Below are 20,188 nucleotides of genomic sequence, written 5' to 3'. Positions count from 1 at the left end.
ACTCTCAGTCTAAAAAGAGACTCAGGGAATTCCTAGGTCTTCCGCAACACATTGGCCATTCCCCCACTCCTGGATGTTGTGGATGATGTTTTTCTTGGATCCAGCTTGACTCCTGACGCCCTACCTCCTGCTCCCAGAAAACCAGACAAGTACTATAGAGTCCCTGACTCACACAAATATCTTTTAAAAATCCAACAGCTGACCCTGAGGTAATTTCTCAAGGGCGAAAAGGGATTAAAGCAACTTCTGCTAAGAATCCCACCCCCTCAAACAGGGATTCCCGAGCATTGGACAGATGGGGTAAAAAAGTATTCACCTCATCTACTCTTGCTATTAGGGCACTAAATTGTCAGTTCCATATGCTGAAATTTCAGCAACATACCTTGGAACTCCTTCCTTTCCTGCTTGGGCAGAATCTAAAGATTTACAAAACTTAATACATTCTACAAAGCAAGTAACTAAACACACTTTGCACTGTGGTTTTGATGCCCTAGAAGCTTCTTGCAGGGCAGCAGGCACTGGATCTGTCATTAGAAGACATGCATGGCTTAAGGAACAACCCCTGCCAGACCATGTCAAATCTAAATTGTCGGATGCCCTCTTGCACAAAGATAACTTATTTGGCATTAAGGCAGAAGAGGCCTTAAAAAAGATGGAAGAAAAAGCAAAATCTATGCAAACAGTTATGGATTTCTTACAGGTCCAGCCCCCTAGGTTCAGCAGGCATTGTCCCTCCAAACACTGGTCCTTTCCTGCTCCGAGTAAACCGGCCCAGCTTAGGCCCCGTGGAAACAGACCCCCCCCCAGACAGCAGCCTCAGGGAATGCAGAGATCTAAGCAGTGGACTACTTCAAAACCAGAGAGTTGTAAGCCACACCCTTATGGTAAGAACTCACAATGACTCCTCTCCTCCACCCACCCCACCCACCCACCTATACTTATCCCTAGCAGGAAAGCTTTCCTTTCACTCAAGCAAGTGGGCCACCATTACCAAGGACCAATGGGTTCTGAACATTGTGTCTCAGGGATACAAATTTTCCTTCCACACCCTTCCAACCCCAAAAGAGTTCCCAGATCTACCACCAAATCAGTGGGCAGAGGCTCAAAAGCAAATCCTTTCCCTGCTCTCTATGAGGGCTGTAGAGCACATTCCTGCAGAACACATAGGCCAAGGCTTCTACTCCCAACTTTTTCTGGTGCCCAGAAAAGAAGGCACCTGACACCCCTTCCTTGATCTATCCATTCTAAACACCTTCCTGGTGATCCCAAAATTCAAAATGCTCACCCTCCAGCAGCTGCTACCCATGCTCTCCAAGGACGCTTGGCTAGCCACCCTAGATCTAAAAGAGGCCTACCTCCATATTCTTATCAGGGAATCATGCAGGAAATATCTCCACTTCAGGGCAGATTCTCAACACTTTCAGTTTTCTGCACTTCCCTTTGGCTTATCTACTGCTCCCAGAGTTTTCGCAAAATGTCTGGCTCCGGCCATTGCCTTTTGCAGACAAAGAAATATTCAGTACTCAGACGACTGCCTTATTCAGACAGACAGCCAGGAAAAGCTGCTCAAGCACCTGGCCTTTGTAAAGATCCTACTAACCTCCCTAGGATACACAGTCAACGAAAAGCAATCCAAACAGGTGCCCACCCAAAGGATAATCTTCCTGGAAGCAAGTCTGGACACAGCATCCCAGATGGCATACCTTACACCAGAGAAACAAATTTTCCTGACAGCCTACTTCTCTCAACTAGCCACCAGGCCCCAGCTATCTGCAAGGAAGATCCTGCAAGCTCTGGGGTTCGTGGCATTTTGCATACTATAGAAAATTGAGAAATAGAGCCAGCAAACTGTGTCCTGAATAAATTTATTGTAAAAAACAACAAAAAATAGACAAACAGACCAGTTTCGGCTGGTATAAATAACACAGCCTTCCTCAGTGCAAATTCAAGCATATCCACATTGTTGTTTAAATATCCTTGGAAAACATTTGATTGGTTTAGCCTAGAATTGTTCATTGAGACCTGGTGGGAACAGACTCCCTAATTTAACAATCCATTTCTTTTCTTTTGAATTTAGAAGAGAGTGCCAACCTGTTTTATTCTGTTTATTACCCTTTATGATATCAATTATCATAAAAGAAAATTTTGCAGTATGATGTTGTTTCTGCTTGTATCGCACATCATTCCACTTCTGATCCACTTATATGGATTTTTAAAGGTGGAATATTGTTTTTTGAGGCAATCGAGTCTAGACACTGGTATTCTTTCTTTTTGGAATTCTCCTGGGACTATTTTTTAATATAGGTACTGTTCTGACTTGTGGCATTACTTATTGCTGCAATTTATGGACCTATTTTTCTAATAAGCGTTTATACTCTTCAGTCTGTGCAAGTGCTATTTTTCAGCTTTTAATGACAGTAATTCGTCAGGTATTCAAATAGTCATATGGTTTATACTGTATGATTTGTCTTCTTAACAACACTTCAGGTGGAACAACATGATTTTGCACTTTGAATGCTATTAATATAGGAGATTTGCATATGTTTGTTTTTTGTCTTTGGTTATATCTAGCCAGTAATAATTTTCTAACAGTTTAATCTATACATGTTAAGATATATTTGATGTTATTGTTTGTTTTTTTATGTGTTTGCTACCTTTGGAGTTATGGTACATTGACTTGTATTCTTGATATGGTCTCTTTGAGCTTTATAATTATTCAGTTGGGCATATCATTATCCTTTTTTTGTTTGGTATATCATCATTCCTATGTAGGAGGTTCTTTTGTACTCCACATTTAAATGTATATTTTTGAAGAGGGTAATCTTACATTTCTATCTTTTGTCATATTGTCACAAGATATTATGATTTAGCTGAGGTTTTCTCAGTGGTTTATGTCTCCTAGTTATTGACCTGGGCTCTTTCTTCACCCTTCCCTAGAGATGGTGCATACAGGGCCAATGGAGCCCACAGCAAATCCCTCTGCACATTAATAAAAAAGATATGATGGCTTTGCAGCTTTTAAACCCCTTCTCTCTCCAGTGGTTCTCCTGATCAAAACAGACAACACCACTGTGATGTGGTACATCAACAAGCAGGGAGGGACTCCTACCCTTTGTGCAGGCTGGCCATGACCCTTTGGCTCACAGCTTCTTCCATGCAACTACATCTGTTAGCACAGTTCCTACCAGGCTCTCTCAACTCTCTGGCAGAGCAATTAAGCAGAAACCTTATGGACCCACATGAGTGGCAATTCAACAGAAGTACCTTCACCCTAATACCTCAGAAATGAGGAACCCCGAAAGTCGACCTCTTTGTCTCCCACACCAACCATCAGCTCAGCAAATTCTGCACCAGGGATCATCACTGCATGGCTTGGAAAGTGGATACCCTGTCCTTCCCCTTGGTCAATCTATCGGTCTATGCCTTTCCTCCCCTACCTCTCATCCCCAGGGTACTGCTCAAAATAAGGGAGGAAAAACCAAGGACCATTCTTATAGCTCCAGACTGGCCCTGACAACACTGGTACCCCTTGCTGCGCAGCCTGTCTCCGCTGCCTCCATGGCATCTTCCTCAGATTCCAAACCTCCTGACCCAGAGGGAAGGGGAATTGATGCATCCCCAATTGCAGACACTCAATTTGGCAGCTTGGCTTATTCCCTAACCCTGAACCAATCTGCCATCCTCAGTAAACAGGTTCTGGATGTTATCCGTGAGGCCAGACGTCCTAGCACCAGAAAGTCTTATGCAGATAAATGGAAAAAGTTCTGCACCTGGATCCAGGCTAAGGGAGCCAATACAGCACAGCCCTCCATCCCTCTCATCCTGGATTACTTAGCTGACCTACTACACAGTGGTCTCTCTTTCTCCTCTATAAAAATTTATGCCTCTGCTATTTCTGCTCATTTTCCCACTGAGCAGCCCATTTTCTCACACCCTTTGATCAGTAAGTTTCTCAGAGGGGCTAGCAGCATGAGGCTCACCCGAAGGGCACCAACACCAGCTTGGGACCTTAACTTTGTCTTGGAAAAGCTAACCCTACCCCCTTTCGAACTAGCTTCTTCTGCAGAGCTAAAATTTCTCTCCTGGAAGACAGCGTTCCTTCTGGCCATCACTTCAGCCAGAAGAGTCTCTGAGCTGCAAACACTCATGGCTGTGGAACCCTTCATCATCTTCCATGTAGATTGGGTATACCTCAGAACTAACCCATCCTTCATGCCCAAGGTGGTGTCCAGCGTGGCTCTCAACCAATCCATTAATTTGCCCACATTCTTTCCTAATCCCCAGAACAAAGGGGAAAGGATTCTTCACTCTCTAGATGTGCACAGACAGCTCATATTCTATCTGGACAAGACTAAATACTTCAGAAAGTCTGGTCAATTGCTGGTTAGCTGTGCTAAAGGGACAGAAGGCAAAGCCATCTCCAAGCAAACCATTTCCAAATGGATAGTACACTGCGTCCTTTTCTGCTACAAACAGCATGGAAAGCCTCCCCCAAGGGGGTCAGGACACACTCCACCAGAGCAGCCTCCACCTCTGCAGCTTTCCTCAGAGGAGTCCCCACCAGGGACATCATGGAGGCTGCCACCTGGGCATCTATTCACACTTTTACCAAGCATTAACACCTGCCTCTCTTCTCCAAATCCAGGCCAGGGTTTACCTCTGCAGTCTTGCAGGGCATCCTAGCCAGCCCCTAGTTTCCTTGACTGCCTCCACCCATTTTCTCAGCTTTGGAAGCTACCCAAATGTGATGACTGCAACAGTGAAACACGAAGAACATAGTACAGTTGTGTACACTTACCATAAATGTAGATATTCGAGTGTATTCACTGTTGCAGTTCTGGTTTCCCTCCCTCCATCCCCCTTTATTCTATTTCTCCTTATATTACCATTCTTCCTTGTTGTTCACCTTTCCTTACAAGGGACATATTGGTATTTATTTTCCATTGGTGGGGTTCTTCCACCAGAACTTAGCCTCCTACTTTGGGAGCTCCTGACAGGTTAGGGCAAGAAAAACTAATGTAATGGCGTCGGCTGCCTTACTTTATACTACTGACGACCTGACGTCAATCCTCAAGTGACAGCAACCGACGCAGAAATACTAAGTCTCTGGTATTCAGGCTGGCCGAGGGCTACACTGGCAGGGATAACCCAAATGTGATGACTGCAACAGTGAATACAATTGAACATCTACATTTAAGTGTATACAACTGCACTTTTTCTTGAGTCACTTTTTTTTTTTTTTTTTGATAAAGTATATAAGGAAATATTGCTTATTGTTATAATTACTAACAAAAAAACTTGTAGTATCTCCACTGTATTGTGATATAAATGGACATTGACATTGAATTGTCCCGTCTCCCACCATAGCGTTCAACACCATATTCCTCAGCATGTAGGTCTCTCAGTTATGAAAATGTGAATAATAACTGTCAAAAAAAGGGATACATTTCTCTACAGTGTCGGGTATCCTACATTAACAGTCTTACTGTCTTTGTTTAATTATTCCTTGTCCTTTCTAACACTGCCTTTTATTAGCTTGTAAGTCACAAGCCAGACCCAAAAAAAGTGTTGTGTGGATGCCATAAGTAGCTGTGGGTTTTAACTGGACAAATACAAAAAGGCATTATAGGCTTGAATGAGCTAATGGACATATTTACTGAATACTTTATTCCAAGATTAGAGTGGAAGATCTTAACAATTAATAGCTAAGATATGAAGACATGATATAAAAATGGTGATGTATGATCAATCAGCAGGATATTTCTGTGGAGGTTTGGAAGTTGGGAGGGAAAAATGTGATAAAGACAACTTGGAAAAAAGATGTGATGGCTGAGTTATCCAAAGATTGTAAAGACCCCCTCTGGAATTCTTCCAGCCTCATATAGACCTACTTCAGTTTCAAACCATGCTTATTTATTTAGTTAGAAAAGCTCCAACTTATTACAAACATTTTTAATTGCAGAAGCACACATTATTTATACTTTAACAATTACACTTACATTTGCTAGATTACATAGGTTCATAAGTTGGTACTAGGCTATCAGCCCTAGGGCCTATACAAGCCTAGCCATAACAATTCTCTGGCTGTTTCTTCCCACACTGTTTACTTCCCTGGACTCCTGTCTAGCAGGGCAACTGACGTGATCTCCAGGGTGAATTTCCTTTCTCCCATCCAATCGTCAAGGTTCCTTTTGAAGAGGGCCAAAGAGGCACTCTGCTTGACATATATGGGCAATCTATTCCAGAGTCTGGGGAGTCTCTGGGTCAGGAACCTATCCCTCCAGCTTGTTTTGTTTATTATGATGACAAGGTTTAGATCCCTGGAGTGTGTGGCTTTGAGGGATTGGGATTTCTTTAAGTGTAGCATGTCCAACAGCTCTGGGTTTGACATGGCCTTGTATGTTAAGCAGAGATCGCCTCTGGGTAGACGATATGCGACAGAGTATAGCTGGAGTTTTTTAAGGCGGTCAGCATAGGGCATCTGCTTTAGGCCTGTGATTCTTTTAGTGAGGTGTTTCTGCAGCCTTTCCAGTTGTTGCAGATGTCTTGAGAGGTACATACCAAATGGGGCATTGTATTCTATAATGGGTCTAATGAGGGATGAGTACAGTGGGACAATGACCTCCTTTTTTCTGGATGAAAAGCCCTTTGTGATGAGGTGTGCCACATAGAAGGATTTCCTGACTGTTGTGGCGATGTGGTTATCGAAGGTGAGACCACTGTCCACCTGTGTCCCTAAGTCTCTTATCACACTTTCTGTGTTTAGTGTACTGCCACCTATATGGTAATTCACGGGTACATGTTTTTTCCCAAAGGGAATAACTATACATTTCTTGGCATTGAGCTTGTGCCCATGGCCCTGGCACCAAGGTTCATAGGTGTGTATTAGGCTAATGACCCTGGAACCTTTACAGAAGTGCCTTTCATGTGAAATAAAGACAACTATAAAGGCAACTGTTACAGTATAAAAGATACTTATGCATTCAGTGGATGTCGAACACTGAGGAGGTGTATTAGTGGGTTTGTCAGATAGATCTTGTGATTAGTGCTTAGGAATACAAAGAAGTGGAAGTGAGGGAAGGAATTTGATAGGACAATAAATGTTCATATTGTAGTTAAGATATGGAGTATTAAGCACATTCAGAGATGATTAATATATGGCTGTCATAAGGTTTATGTTAGAAGTATAGAAGTGGAGGGTGACCAGTGTTAGTAAACTATGTATATGGCTTGGAGGTGCAAGTAAAACTATTCACGTACTGGTGAAGACTGGGTGTGGGGCATATGCTTCTGAGTGAAGAGAAATGGTCTTGACAGTATAGCAAGCTGAAGATTACAATGGTATTTATCTGGCAATGTATAGGATTAGATCCATTGATTTGATAGATGAAATTTTAGTTGTGTTTTAAATGAGTTTGCATTCTGAATTGAATTTAGTGATGGTGGGATGTGGTTTAAATATAAAGAGTCATATGCAGTGTTAAATCATTTGGTTTTAGTGATTAGTGATTTTTATCTCGAGTGTAATGTTCCAATGGGACAGTACTGCTGTTTTAAGAGATTGACAATTTTCTGGCTTATGGAGAAGTCTGTGTAAAGTAGTTAGCTGAGAAAGCGCTAGGTGATGTGGCAGTTCTAAGCATTTTAATTCTTGAGTGCTAGGCAGTACTGGATTCCTCTGCAAATTTGGCTGTTTTACTATAACATTGCTGAGGTTTGGACAGTTTTGAGACTTTAAGGTTAGTGAAAATTGGAGCAGCATAGAGGAAAGTTGGTAGTAAGAAAGTTGAGGCTGTATGTTTTCTGGCTGTATCAGTGTGGTAGGTTTATACTCTGTATAATCCACCTAGCTTTTGATGATTTTTGTAAAACCTTGTGATATATGGTAGTAGAATTTCAACTGGTCACTTTATGATGGTACCCAATACTTTTGTGTGATTTACTTGTTCCATCATGGTAGTGCTGGCAGAGATGATAATGAATAGTGTTTTGGTAGAGATGTGTTTTGGGGTAAAGAGCAGTTATTTCTTTTTTTTAGGATTTAGAAATAGTTATGACTTATTTGGCCATGTTTCAGTCAGTAAGAAAGATTGTTGTGTAACATCTTGGAGTTTAGAAAGCGTGTTAGCAGATCTCTGTGCACACTGTTCTCACAGCTTCCATCTGTCGTGTATCTCCATGCAGTCCATTCCTTCCCCCTCCAAAGTTCTCACCCCATTTCCTCCATTTCCCTTACCGCATTCAATAATTTTGTTATTTTTTTTTTGTTTCCACTTTCTAGCTTCTGCCTCTGTGGCAGCTAGCTGCATTAAACTCAGCAGTGCCATTCTGTATCTAGGCTCAGTCACTATATCCCTGCTGAAAAGAATAACCTCCTCCTGTTGAACTGCAGGGGATACTCTTAGCTGTCTACTTTCCAGTTAAATGAAATAGTGCTTGGAATCCTACCAATAGATCACGATTTAGTGTTGCAGTGCATCTTCCCAAAGAGTATTGTACAGTTATGTAAGGTACTTGCCTTAACAGTAGATTTTTGAGCAGAGGTCACTATAACAATAAAGCTACCCTCCCTCCTTCCTCTTGTATGGGATGTGTGCATAGTTATATTCCAGGTTTACTGGTGTGTTGTGCAAAAAATAAATAAATACTTATTGCATCTGACCGCAAATCTTACTTCTCCACACTTCAAATTAACCATAAGACAAACCCTAAAAAATTCTGGAAAGGCATCACCTCCCTCCTTAACCCTGGCAAAAAAGAAAAGCCTTGCCCTGATCTGAATGACACTGACCTGGATTTAGCCACCCAATTCAATTCCTTCCTCATCGATTCTATAGCCAAGCTAACAGCATCCTTCACCAATAATACTACATCCTCATCTCCAGCTTCTCCTATCTCTTCCTCCCCAAACATTTCCTCCTGTCAACCTGTATCCTTCTCGCTAAAATTCATCCCTACATCCACCATTAAAAAACTCCTCCTAAAATTGAAACCAGGCTCCACTGCCTCTGATAACATCCCTTCCTACTTTCTAAAAATAGCTGCCAAAGCCATTGCTTTCCTCATCTCCAATCTAATAAATCAGTAAATCCAAGAAGGCTGTGTACCCAAACCCTGGGAAAAAGGCCTTTATCAGCCCCCTCTACCAAGGGGGCAATGACAACAATATTCCCAATTTTTGGCCAATCGCCATTGTATCCCCCATCCCATCTCAAAAGTTATTGAAAAATGCATCCACCTACAACTATTACCCTACCTCATAGATAACCACCTACTTACTTCCACACAACATGGATTCAGACCTGGCCACAGCACTACCACTGCTCTCCTCTCCTTCTTTGAAGCCATTAACAAAGCTAATGATTCCAGCTGCCTTGTATCTACTCTCCTTCTAGACCTATCGAAGGCCTTCAATACGATCTCTCATCATCTTCTTCTGTCTAAACTTTCTAACCTTAATCTATCATCTCCTTCTATCAACTGGTTCACCAGTTATCTCTCCAACAGGCAACAAGCAGTCAAATAGAAGAAAGCTACCTCCTCCTTCCTTAACACTCCTACAGGTGTACCCCAAGTTTCTATACTAGGCCCCTTCTTAACATTTTCATAAATGACTTCCACCAGACCATCCCCAATGCAAAACTTATCCAATACGCAGATGACTCCACAATCATCTGTTCTACCACCTCCATCTCCACACTTGTAAAAATTAACCCAAAATGCCTTCTCTTCCACTGAACGATGGAAACTAAACTTATGATCTTTACACCTTCTGAAAAAAAAAACATTATAGACAAAACTCATTCTCCATTACTAGTCAGAACAGTACATCTCTTGAGGTAGTATGCCATTCCAAACTTCTAGGTGTCCTCATTGACAAGCACTTTAAGTTTGATACCCACCTGTAAACTAATATAAAAGAAAAACACCAAAAACTTGATATGCTTTACTGCCACAATCGATACCTCGCTCCCTCTACTAAGCTTGCTCTCTCTACTACATACCTTATTCCTTCCCTCTTATATGGTGCTCCACTTCTCACTAACTTTCACTCCTCTCTCAAGACAAAACTCTCTTCCTGTTATAATAAAATCTCCAAGTTTGCTACAGGCCACAAATCCTCCACCCACCACTGCAATGCCCTTTACAAACTTAATTGGCTAGAGCTGCCCAGCCATCTCCTACATTCAACTCACTCATGCCCACAAACTTATCTTCAGTCCCTCCCTCTGCCCCTCCTTGGCCTCCTCTTTCAAAATGCATCTACGCAATCGACTTCTAAGATCCAATAACCAGAATCTGATTGAGTTGCATAGACCAGCCTGCCCACCAGGCATGCACCTATTCTCCTTTTCTTTAGCATGCCTTTGGAACTCCCTGCCACCTCTTATCCGTACCATCTGCAGCCACTCTTACCTTTAAAACCTTGCTCCACTCTCATCTCACATCACTCTGAGAATATTCCTGCTCTCATCCCACATAACTCCCACAGTAGTATACCCTGTTTTCTCACTCTCCCTCCCTTTTCCCATTCTGTTTTCACTCTCTCTTACTATTCTTCACACTAAGCTACAATCCCCCCTAACCCCCCTTCTGTTCACCTCATGACCTCCTACTGTACTCCTTACTTCCCCCGTGCTCATCTTTACACTAAACTTCTCCCATCTCACTTACCCTATCATTCCTCTCATAAATACCTATCCAAAGCTCCCTTGCCTACTGTTACAATTCCTCTGTATGAACAAATGTACTTGTAAATATCTACTAAAAGTTTTCTTTTTGTTTTTTCTTTTTAAATTTGTTATAACTGTAAATTTTAATACTTTTGTCTCTTTACCTGTATTACTGTACTAATTAATTGTTAAGGACTTGTTTACATTGTATAATGTCTTTATGAGTTGTATCACCTGCTCAAATGTGTTACTTAACTGTTAATGATTTGTTTTTACTGTATAATGTCTTTACTGAGCTTTTCTCCCCAGGACTCCACTGAAAATGGCTCTTCTCGGCCCAGTGGACTATCCTGGTAAACAAACTGCAAATAAAATAAAATAAATAAAAATAACTTCAACACTGTTTACTTTTTTCCTCCCACTTTGGCTTCAGCATAGTGTTTGTTTACCTCAACCACAATTTCCCCTGAAGGGATTTCAAGTTGAAAGAATCAGAGAAGAGATGAGCTGTTGTCAGTATTACGCGAGAAGCTCACACTCCCTGCATGGATACTTTCGCAGGTGTAAAGTCTGCTTTAGTTCCTGCAGGGAAATGGGACAGCCGAAAAAATGGCCAGGATATGGGAAACGGAGATTAGGTAAACTCAAATGTTATGATTTATTGTTACAGTGATATCTCTTTGACAGTCTATTATGGTAAATACCTTATACAGCTTTACTTTTGTAGCATGATGGACTGTTAAATGAGCCACTGAGATTGGATGAGTCTCCTGACCAGGAGTCAGTGGCCTCTGATGGCATTAACATTTGCAGACTTTCTAGGACCTTAAGAGAAGTAAGATCTGATGGAGGTTTCTTAGTGAAGCCTGAAGGTATGGCAGATTTCACTCCTGTGTAGCATACTTAAGAAGCAAATGCATATGCAAATGCATATTGTATATGAGAATAAGAAGAGACATGTTTGACTCTGCAAATCATTCTAGAAAACTCAAACCACTCAAAGATTTATTTAGCATACATTAGTGAGGTAACTGGCAGTAAGTGTTGCTGTGTGTTTTCCTTGTTGATGTTGCACCTAATTAAATGTCTTGTTGCATGCTTGACACAGTATGATGGTAGAGGCTTTGGAAGTTGGGTAATAAAAATTGTGTCTATAGGATGCATACAAATTTTGTTGTGGTTTGCTGTAGTCAGTAGTGGTAATGCCTGCCAGCTGCTTGAGAGTATTGTAGTCATTTCAAGGATGTGTATACTTGTGCATATAAACCAGTTTTGTTTCACAGTTTATAAATATTAATTCAATAATCTCTTTGTCACTCAAGTTCAGGTACTTTAATAAGATTTTTGAAGTTACATAACTGGTTTATTTGCTAGACTGTGTGATATATTTCTTGCACTGCTGTGTTTAAACACTAACATTCCTTTACACATTTGCAGGGTGTGGGGTGAAGTTTTATGGTGCGTCACAGAAGTGGCTTATGGTTGGTGGAACATTGTCCATTTGAATGATGATCAACTGTTCCATTAATTCCAGCAGTGCTAGTGTTAGTTCAGCAGTTCAAAATTTGGGTTTCTGGCACTGGTGCCTGTTGATTGAGTCCAGAATTGACCTCAGAATTAACTGGAGGACTGCCTGTGAAGAAAATGAGTAATGTTTAGTTACCACAGTTTTTATTTGGGGCAAAATGTGCTTTTGTGGCAGCATAATGAATCCAGTTTGTGCACCAGCATTCACAAAGACCTAGGAGAGAGGTACAGCATTGCTATGTGGCACATCTTTTCCTTAAAGGAGAAGATTAGTAGAGCATCCTCCTGAAAATTCCCTGAAGACATTGTTTAGATCATTTACAGTCTTCCTCACCTGCATTTACAAGGGCCACAGGCAGACTGATGGGGGTACAAAAGGTAACTGAATGGGCAACACAAACTTTAGGGAGCAGCAGACGACCCCAAGCCTGTGAGCCTGTTAATGCATTAACTAGAGAAAAAAATGACTGAATGCCCAGCTGCAGGGAATAGGTAAGAACTTCCAGTGGGGAACATGAGTATGTGTAATAGAGTCATATTTCTACACTGATAGAAGCTAATAAGTGAAGATGCACTGCCACAAGGAGTAAAATTAAAATGGTCTGTCTCACTTTATGTGATCTGCTGTCATATATTATAACTCCTATATTTTGCCTTTACAGGAATTTGGAGAATGTAGAAGCTGACAGAACTCCGGTTTTTGTCCATGAAATTATAAGATTGTTGTCCCATTGCATCACAAGGGTATGTTGTTATTTTAATTTTGGAGTACAGACATGAAAACTGCATTTGGCTAGAGTCGCTAGACTAAAATATTATTGCAGCTGACACTGACCAACCTGCTTTTTATATTTCACTACAGATGTATTTTAAGAGGTGTTGCTTTGGCCTACCCTGCTTTCAAGGATACATTTGTAGTTATACTTTGATTTGAACATTGAAAGGGCAGTATCTTCTGTATTAATGATATTATTTTTAAAATGCTTGCAATGCAGAAATACGGATATATGGTTTCTAATTTTGGTCTTACATCCACCAACTGCAGACCTTTTCAGGTGTCAGAGTTCAGGCTTGTGCTGTGAGTTCCTTAGCTATGTCCTGCACAAATTTGGCAAATAAATTAAAGTACACATAATATGGGAGATATTACTAGAACAAGACCTTAACTCAAGGGCATGCCTCGGGTGTTAATACATTGTTTGCATAGTGGGGTATTAGTTGCAGCTAACACTGCTTATATTTTTGTTTTACTGATAACCATATCTTGTGTAGAGATGTAGATGCACCCACATTTCCTGTATTTTTTATTTTGTTTTTATTGAATTAATATTACAAAATGTCCATGCCATAGTGTATTACACATTTTTATTCAACAAGTAATACATATTAGGAACCCTCCACATTGAGTCTGTATTGAGGAAAAAAGTCTTGCCTATCTGCATGTGGCTGTTTTTCTTTGCAGTTTTGCAATTCTCATACTCCGTGGATCCCTCATAAAATCCTCGAAAGCTAGTTATGAAAACAAAATCGCCACTGATTCTAAAGACAACCACAAAGCATTCTATAGCTATGTCAAGAATCTCAATGGAAACACTCAGATCTGCTATGAGTTACACCACAATGGCGCTAAATATACAGAACCAACATCCTGGCAGATAGGTTCATTGCTAACTTTAATCCACCCCCTAAAGGGCCCATCTCTATACCGGAAGAATGCAAAGTCCATGTAATCATGGCTGCACTGGTAAAAACCACACTTTCCATAGCCAAGAACACAGCATCCATGGGACCTGACAACATCCCAGGCTGCGTTCTACATGAACTACAGAATGAACTGGCACCCCACCTAAGCACCATGTTCAGTCATAACCTCACCTCAGGCTTTGGGCCCACTGATTGGCGCACAGCGACGGTTATTTGACTCCACAAAGGGGGGGGCCACCACGGACCCCGGGAACTACCTCCCCATTAGCTTAACGAGCCTGGTCTGCAAGGCCATGGAATGTATCATTATGGAACTTGTAAACAAAGACATTGGTAATCTTCAAACTCTGGACCCCACCCAGTTCCGGTTTGTAAAAGGCAAATCATATCTCCTAAACCTGGTTGACTTCTTTGATGCAGTCACCAAAGCCGTAGACAAGGGTGAGGTGGTTCACACAGCCTATCTAGATCTCGCCAAGGCTTTTGACACCACCCGCCACTCTGGGATTACAGATAAACTCACTAAACTAAGTATAAGTCCCTATGTCACAAGATGGGCTTCCAACTGGCTCACTGACAGAACCCACACTGTGAAAGTAGCAGAGTCCAAATCTGACTTCAGACCAGTGACAAGTGGAGCACCACAGGATTCAGTCCTGGGTCCTTTCCTGTTTGGTGTCTACTTTTCTGAAGTACAGGCTAACACAGAAGTTCTTTGGCTAATGAAGTTCACAGATGACTGCAAACTAGGAGCCATAATAGAAACTCGTAACGATGTGGTCATCCTACAAAAGGGCCTTACTGAGACAGATGCCTGGTGTCAAAGCCATGGCCTCAAGCTCAGTGCCAAAAAGTGCATTGTCATTCCCTTTGGTAAAAACTCTGTACCCATGAGCTACCACATAGGTGGTAGTCTACTTAACACCAAAAGTGTGATGAGACCTTGGGACACAGGTGGACAGTTGTCTCTCCTTTGATCATCACATTGCCACAGTAGTCGGGAAATCCTTCTATGTGGCACACCTCATCACAAAAGGTCATCGTTCCTTTTGTTCGTCACTCATTAGACCCATTATAGAGTACAGTGCCCCTTTTGGTATGTATCTCACAAGACATCTACAATAACTGGAAAGGCCGCAGAAATATCTCACGAAGAGGATTACCAGCCACAAACAGATGCCCTATGCAGACTGTCTCAAAAAAACTCCAGCTTTACTCCATTGCATATCGCCTACTCAGAGGCGATCTCTGCCTAACATACAAAGCTATGTCAAACCCAGAGCTGCTGGACATGCTTCACTTAAAGAAATCCCAATTCCTCTGAGCTACACACTCTAGGGACCTAAACCTTGTCACCACAATAAACAGAACATGCTGGAGGGATAGATTCTTGTCCCAGAGACTTTCCATACTCTGGAACAAACTACCTATCTATATCAAACAAAGCTTTTCATTAGCACTCTTCAAGAAAAATTTTGATGATTGGATGGGAAATAGGAAATTCACCCCGGGGATCACCTCTGTGGCTCTGCTCAACAGGGGCACAGGAAAATAATTTTCTTGGGTGGCGAAAGCCAGGGTACCTTTTTGGCTAGGCTTGTATAGGCCCTAGGGCCGATAGCCTAGTACCTACCTATGAACCTGTGAGCCACTAGAACATGTCTTACCATCAATTGCCACACTAAAAGAACATGGATAGGCCTTGAGTCTGGATTTTTTTTGTTATTGTTTTTTTTGTAGTTTGGATATCAGTTCTGAGGTTTGTTACGGAAAAAGTGCTTTTCTGATGTATAAAGAAGCTAAGTTGTCGAAATGTTCATGCCTTCTTCAAATTGTAAGCCAAGGTCTGTAGTGACATTATCTGTATTTCCTGAGTGGAGAGCTTGATGAGAAGCTGTGTCATGTGCTGGTGTTTCAGACTGCCTGTCTGGTGATGCAGGAAGAGGAAGTTCCTGGCCTCACATCACTACTTAAAGGATAGTAGTGCTTGAGAGTGCACAGTGTGGAGACCAATACTGAGGACCACTGGTTCAGTCCCAAGCTTGTACCAGAGTATTCCGTCTCAGAGGCTGATCTATGGTTTCTGGGCCTTAATTCTTCATACTTGACTAGTGAAGTCTTCTGCTTCAGTGGGTGAAGAAGAGTCCATGAGAGTTACATCCATCAATCCGTTTTTTTTTATGGGGTATTTCCCATGGTGTTAAACACTACCAATACATTGCTCAAATTACTGAAACATAACGTATGACTGACTGGCTTGGTCATGTGGACCCAGGCCCTGAAGTTCTGCAGCCAGAACTTGGTCACACTTAGGATGGAGGACTCTCACACCAGATCGCTTTTCCTCTCATCCAGCAGAATATGATAGCACAGAGTGGGACATGCCTGTCATTTCATCCAGTACCAGGCTGTGCTGTTTAAGACCTTTGCATCAGGTAAGTAGTTGTTTGAGACCTGCCCTTAGAGGTATGGAGAAACATACAAGTGAACATGGTGCGATACCAGCACAGGGTCCCTTTGGTAGCTTTTATTGTCCCTACACCACCTGTAGCATGTGCTTCCCTGCATAGCATTACCTTTCTGTCAAGCATCCTGAAGGGACTTGTTGCTTGTTTGGTCTGTGTCTGGAGCAAAAGTTAGGGGTTCTTCATTCCCCCTCTGCTTTATTTGTTTTTTGCATCCTCACAGGACCAAGAGCCATCAGTCTGCTACCTGCATCCAGTCAGACCATTCATTCAGCAGTTGTTGAAGCCTTGAATTCCTGAGCAGGCAAGAGCATTTTGGCTATTTGCTCCTGCTTGGGCATCCCAAATGTGCTCTTCTACTCACAGCGAGTGTTAGGTGGCAAGAAGTGGTCCAGCCTTGCTGGGTTTGCAGGATGGCCTTCCCTCTTCCCTGGCAGATCACCCTTCTCTCCTAGGATATATTTTTGGAGCTTCACTATAACTGTCTTCTGAGGGAGACCCTCAGCTCACAGTGTGTTGTGAACATGGCAGCATAGAGTCGCTATGCTTGAGCTCCACAGGGTAGATATCTAGTGTTCCAACAAGGTTTGACCCATGTGGTGAACCAGAGCGCCCCCCCCCCCCCCCACACACACACACACTTCCAGGATGGACATACTGTTCTCTCCTGTTCTGCACTGCCAGCTCCTACAGATGCCTGAAATGCTTATCAAAGTCTCTTCAAACTCTTGTTACCTGCAACTTATTCAGGGCTTTATCCCTCTGTGTCATAGAGTAGCCAGTCCCCTTTGTTTTTTGACAGTGGTCAGATTATATGGTCATTATCTTTGATACAGATAAGAATAGTCAAACTTGCTCTTCTTGCAGCTACCTACTAGTTGACCCTTCCTTTTGTAAAAGCTTCAGGACAGTGAAATCTACCATGGAATACCCCGCCCCAAGAATTTCCATGAATATCTTGGAAAGGAGTAGGGTAACCATCTGTATTATACTTTACATTATTATTAGTCAATATGGCTACATCACTATGCATTATACACTGCACTGGGTTTAACATATACCTATGCTTCTGAATGTTTTCTCTTTTGCCACCCAAGCTGCATGTATAGCACACCCAAATAGCACTCAAGTGAAGTGAGGGTGTAAAAAGGACATAAAATAAAATCATTTCATCAGTATATTACTATGTATTATACTTTGAATTATGCTTACATATGTGACATATGTCTCTGCTTCTGAATGTTTCTTCTGTAGATACTCTTCTACTACTTAATGTATTTTTAAAATTACGTCTTTTATGTATTATATCTGCATTTTCTATGTATTGTATTTGCTTGTAATATCTTTTTTTGGTATATATTTTGATTTTGCCAGCCTCGCCTGCGTTGTAACTGTAAAGGGCCCCTGAGCCAACTTGCTTACCCGATTAGCAGACATTGCATAAATAAATAATCCCATTGTGAAACTTTTCATCCAGAATGATGTACATTCAGCTTGAAACCATCCAGACACTTTTTCCTAAGCTCTCAAGATGGCAGATTCCATCTTTAAAGCTACCAGCTGCTTGGAGTCTGAAGCATTACATAGGTTGTGCAAGAGGCTGTTTTCCTCTGCCATTACAAGCTTGGATCCCTTATCACTTCAGGTTCTAGTGAATCGGGTACTGTAAAAACTTTTGGCGTTCCCGTTCCTTTGGGCAGAAAAGAAGAGCTGATAAGATCTGTCAACAGTTTCCACACTGGGTTGACATTTGTCTTGCTGAAACTTTATGCCAATGTTGTGACAAGTGTATGAATATGCCTGCACCAGATGGCATAGTTGAGGTTCTCTGCACATAGTAAATGACTTTCAGAAGAGGAAAAACATCATCATAGCTCTGCAGGTCCTCATTTAGTTCTAGTCATGTTCAAGCTCAGTAAAACAAGCCCTTTCAAAGACTAGGGAATGCCCTTAAGTATCACATGGGTTGGAGGAAGTCCAGAGGTGCTTCACTTAAGAAAGTTTTCTGCTCGTCTTGCTCCTTATAGTGTTGATAAAAGCCTCTTTTAAGTTAAACTAGGACATTCATGGCAAATTTGATAAAGTTACAGTTCGAGTGTCAGACAATGACAGAAGAAATAGAAAAAGGTATTGAAGATGTTAGAAGAAACCATGGAAAATGATTGGCTGTGGTAATGATACCAAAAGGTTGATTTGAGCGAATGTTAAAAAAATTATCATTTTAACTCAGGGAGATTGTATATAAAAAGGACTTTAGTACTCTTTCACTGTCATCATTTATTCTGGGGCATCAAATGTATGTACTGCACATGCTCTGTGGCTGCACACTACTTTGCTGTCTCTGCTGCTGTTTTTTTTCTCTCCTGTGATAATTTCTGTGGAGAATCTATATGGTTCATGTAGACTTGTAGACTTTCATGGTTTGTGTAGGCATTTACCTCATATGTTTTTGGTTTGTTCTTCAAAGAAGCTGTTGTTTTTGGCAAATGACTAAAGAATGAAGTCAGCAAATAATGGAGAACATCTCTGTTTCAGGAGGTAAGAGTTTGCAGTGTATGCTGTGTAGCTGATTGTAAAGGCAATCCCATCATCGAAATTTGTGATATTTTTCTTAAAAACTCCTCCCCAGCCAACTCCTTTTTTGATAACAAAACAAAAGACACCTACCTGCTGAATACTTTAAAATCTTAGCTGAAACAATAGCTTATTCTGTATCCATATTAATAAACAGATCTTTTCACAAAGGATTTTGTCACAGCCCTTTGGGAAAAAAAAATCCTACATTTTATCCCTTTCACAAAGGTGGACGCAGCATTGAATTCACTGATCATAGACCCATAATCATACCATCCTCTCTATCTAAAGTTTTAGAGAAATACTCCCAACTACTGTCATTTGCCATTGAAAATAATCTGCATTTGACCACCCAACATGGTTTTAAGCACATCCTTGTACTACTTCTGTCTTACTGAAATTCGTCACTACTGTAAATCAGCATAGAAGCTCTGGTAATCTAGTCTCAGCTACTACTACAAAGCATGTCCATACTAGGCCTTGACTACCTTTCCTGGTTCATTAGCTACCTCATAGATAAGACAAAAGGCAGTATCACTGCAAAACAATATTTCAGCTTTCCTCTCTGTATCAGTAGGTGTTGGGAAACTTACAAAGAGATTACAGCAGATACTTTACCATTTAAAACCGTATTTGAAGCATAGTGATTATGGATTCAACATAGCCTGGAACATAAGTGTAAACATCACTGATGGTAAAATGCATCTGTTTTGAATAGGGTGGCAGTGCATTTATGTAAAGAGGTAATCTGAAATATCAGTTGCAGCAATATTCTCAAAATAAATATTAAGTATATAACAAAAAATTGGATTATTAAGAATTAATATGTACTATACTGAGTAGTGATCTCTCTCACTCTGTGTGTGTGTGTGTGTGTGTGTGTATATATATATATATATATATATATATATATATATATATATATATATATATATATATATATATATATGAGAGAAAGACATAATTTTAGAAGCTGGAGGTTTGCTCGTCTTAGCATAGTCATACTTATTGTTGCAGAAAGATTATTTGTAAGATGAATAGTAATGCTGTTATCATAATGTGCCATTAGCCAGTGGTAATGTTTTATAGTTGGGATTAATTGTGCTTTAATAGGAGTACATTTCATGTTTATAGGTCCATGCCAGGCCTTTGATTAGGTAAGTCATTTGTAGCCCAGCTACTAAAAGTCTCATTAGTTTTAACCCTTTATTTTGGGTAAATTTCACTACTTCCCCTTTCCATGAG

The 20,188-nt window shown here is 41.1% G+C and overlaps 1 protein-coding gene across 1 annotated transcript in view; it reads left to right on the top strand.

Annotated features, from left to right (window-relative positions):
• Positions 1 to 20,188, top strand: part of NBEAL2 (neurobeachin like 2) — a 3,059,867-nt gene that overhangs the window by 1,206,668 nt on the left and 1,833,011 nt on the right. Inside the window, exon 4 of the mRNA XM_044066003.1 lies at positions 12,863 to 12,944. Within this exon, the coding sequence (XP_043921938.1) occupies positions 12,863 to 12,944 (82 nt within the window). The remainder of the gene's footprint in view (positions 1 to 12,862; positions 12,945 to 20,188) is intronic.

The sequence above is a fragment of the Protopterus annectens genome, chromosome 3.part0 (genome assembly GCF_019279795.1).
Source record: "Protopterus annectens isolate FY-2018-M chromosome 3.part0, PAN1.0, whole genome shotgun sequence".
Classification (NCBI taxonomy): Eukaryota; Metazoa; Chordata; order Ceratodontiformes; family Protopteridae; genus Protopterus; species Protopterus annectens.
The sequence above is the reverse complement of the archived record's forward strand: the minus strand, read 5'-3'. Positions and strand labels throughout refer to the sequence as shown.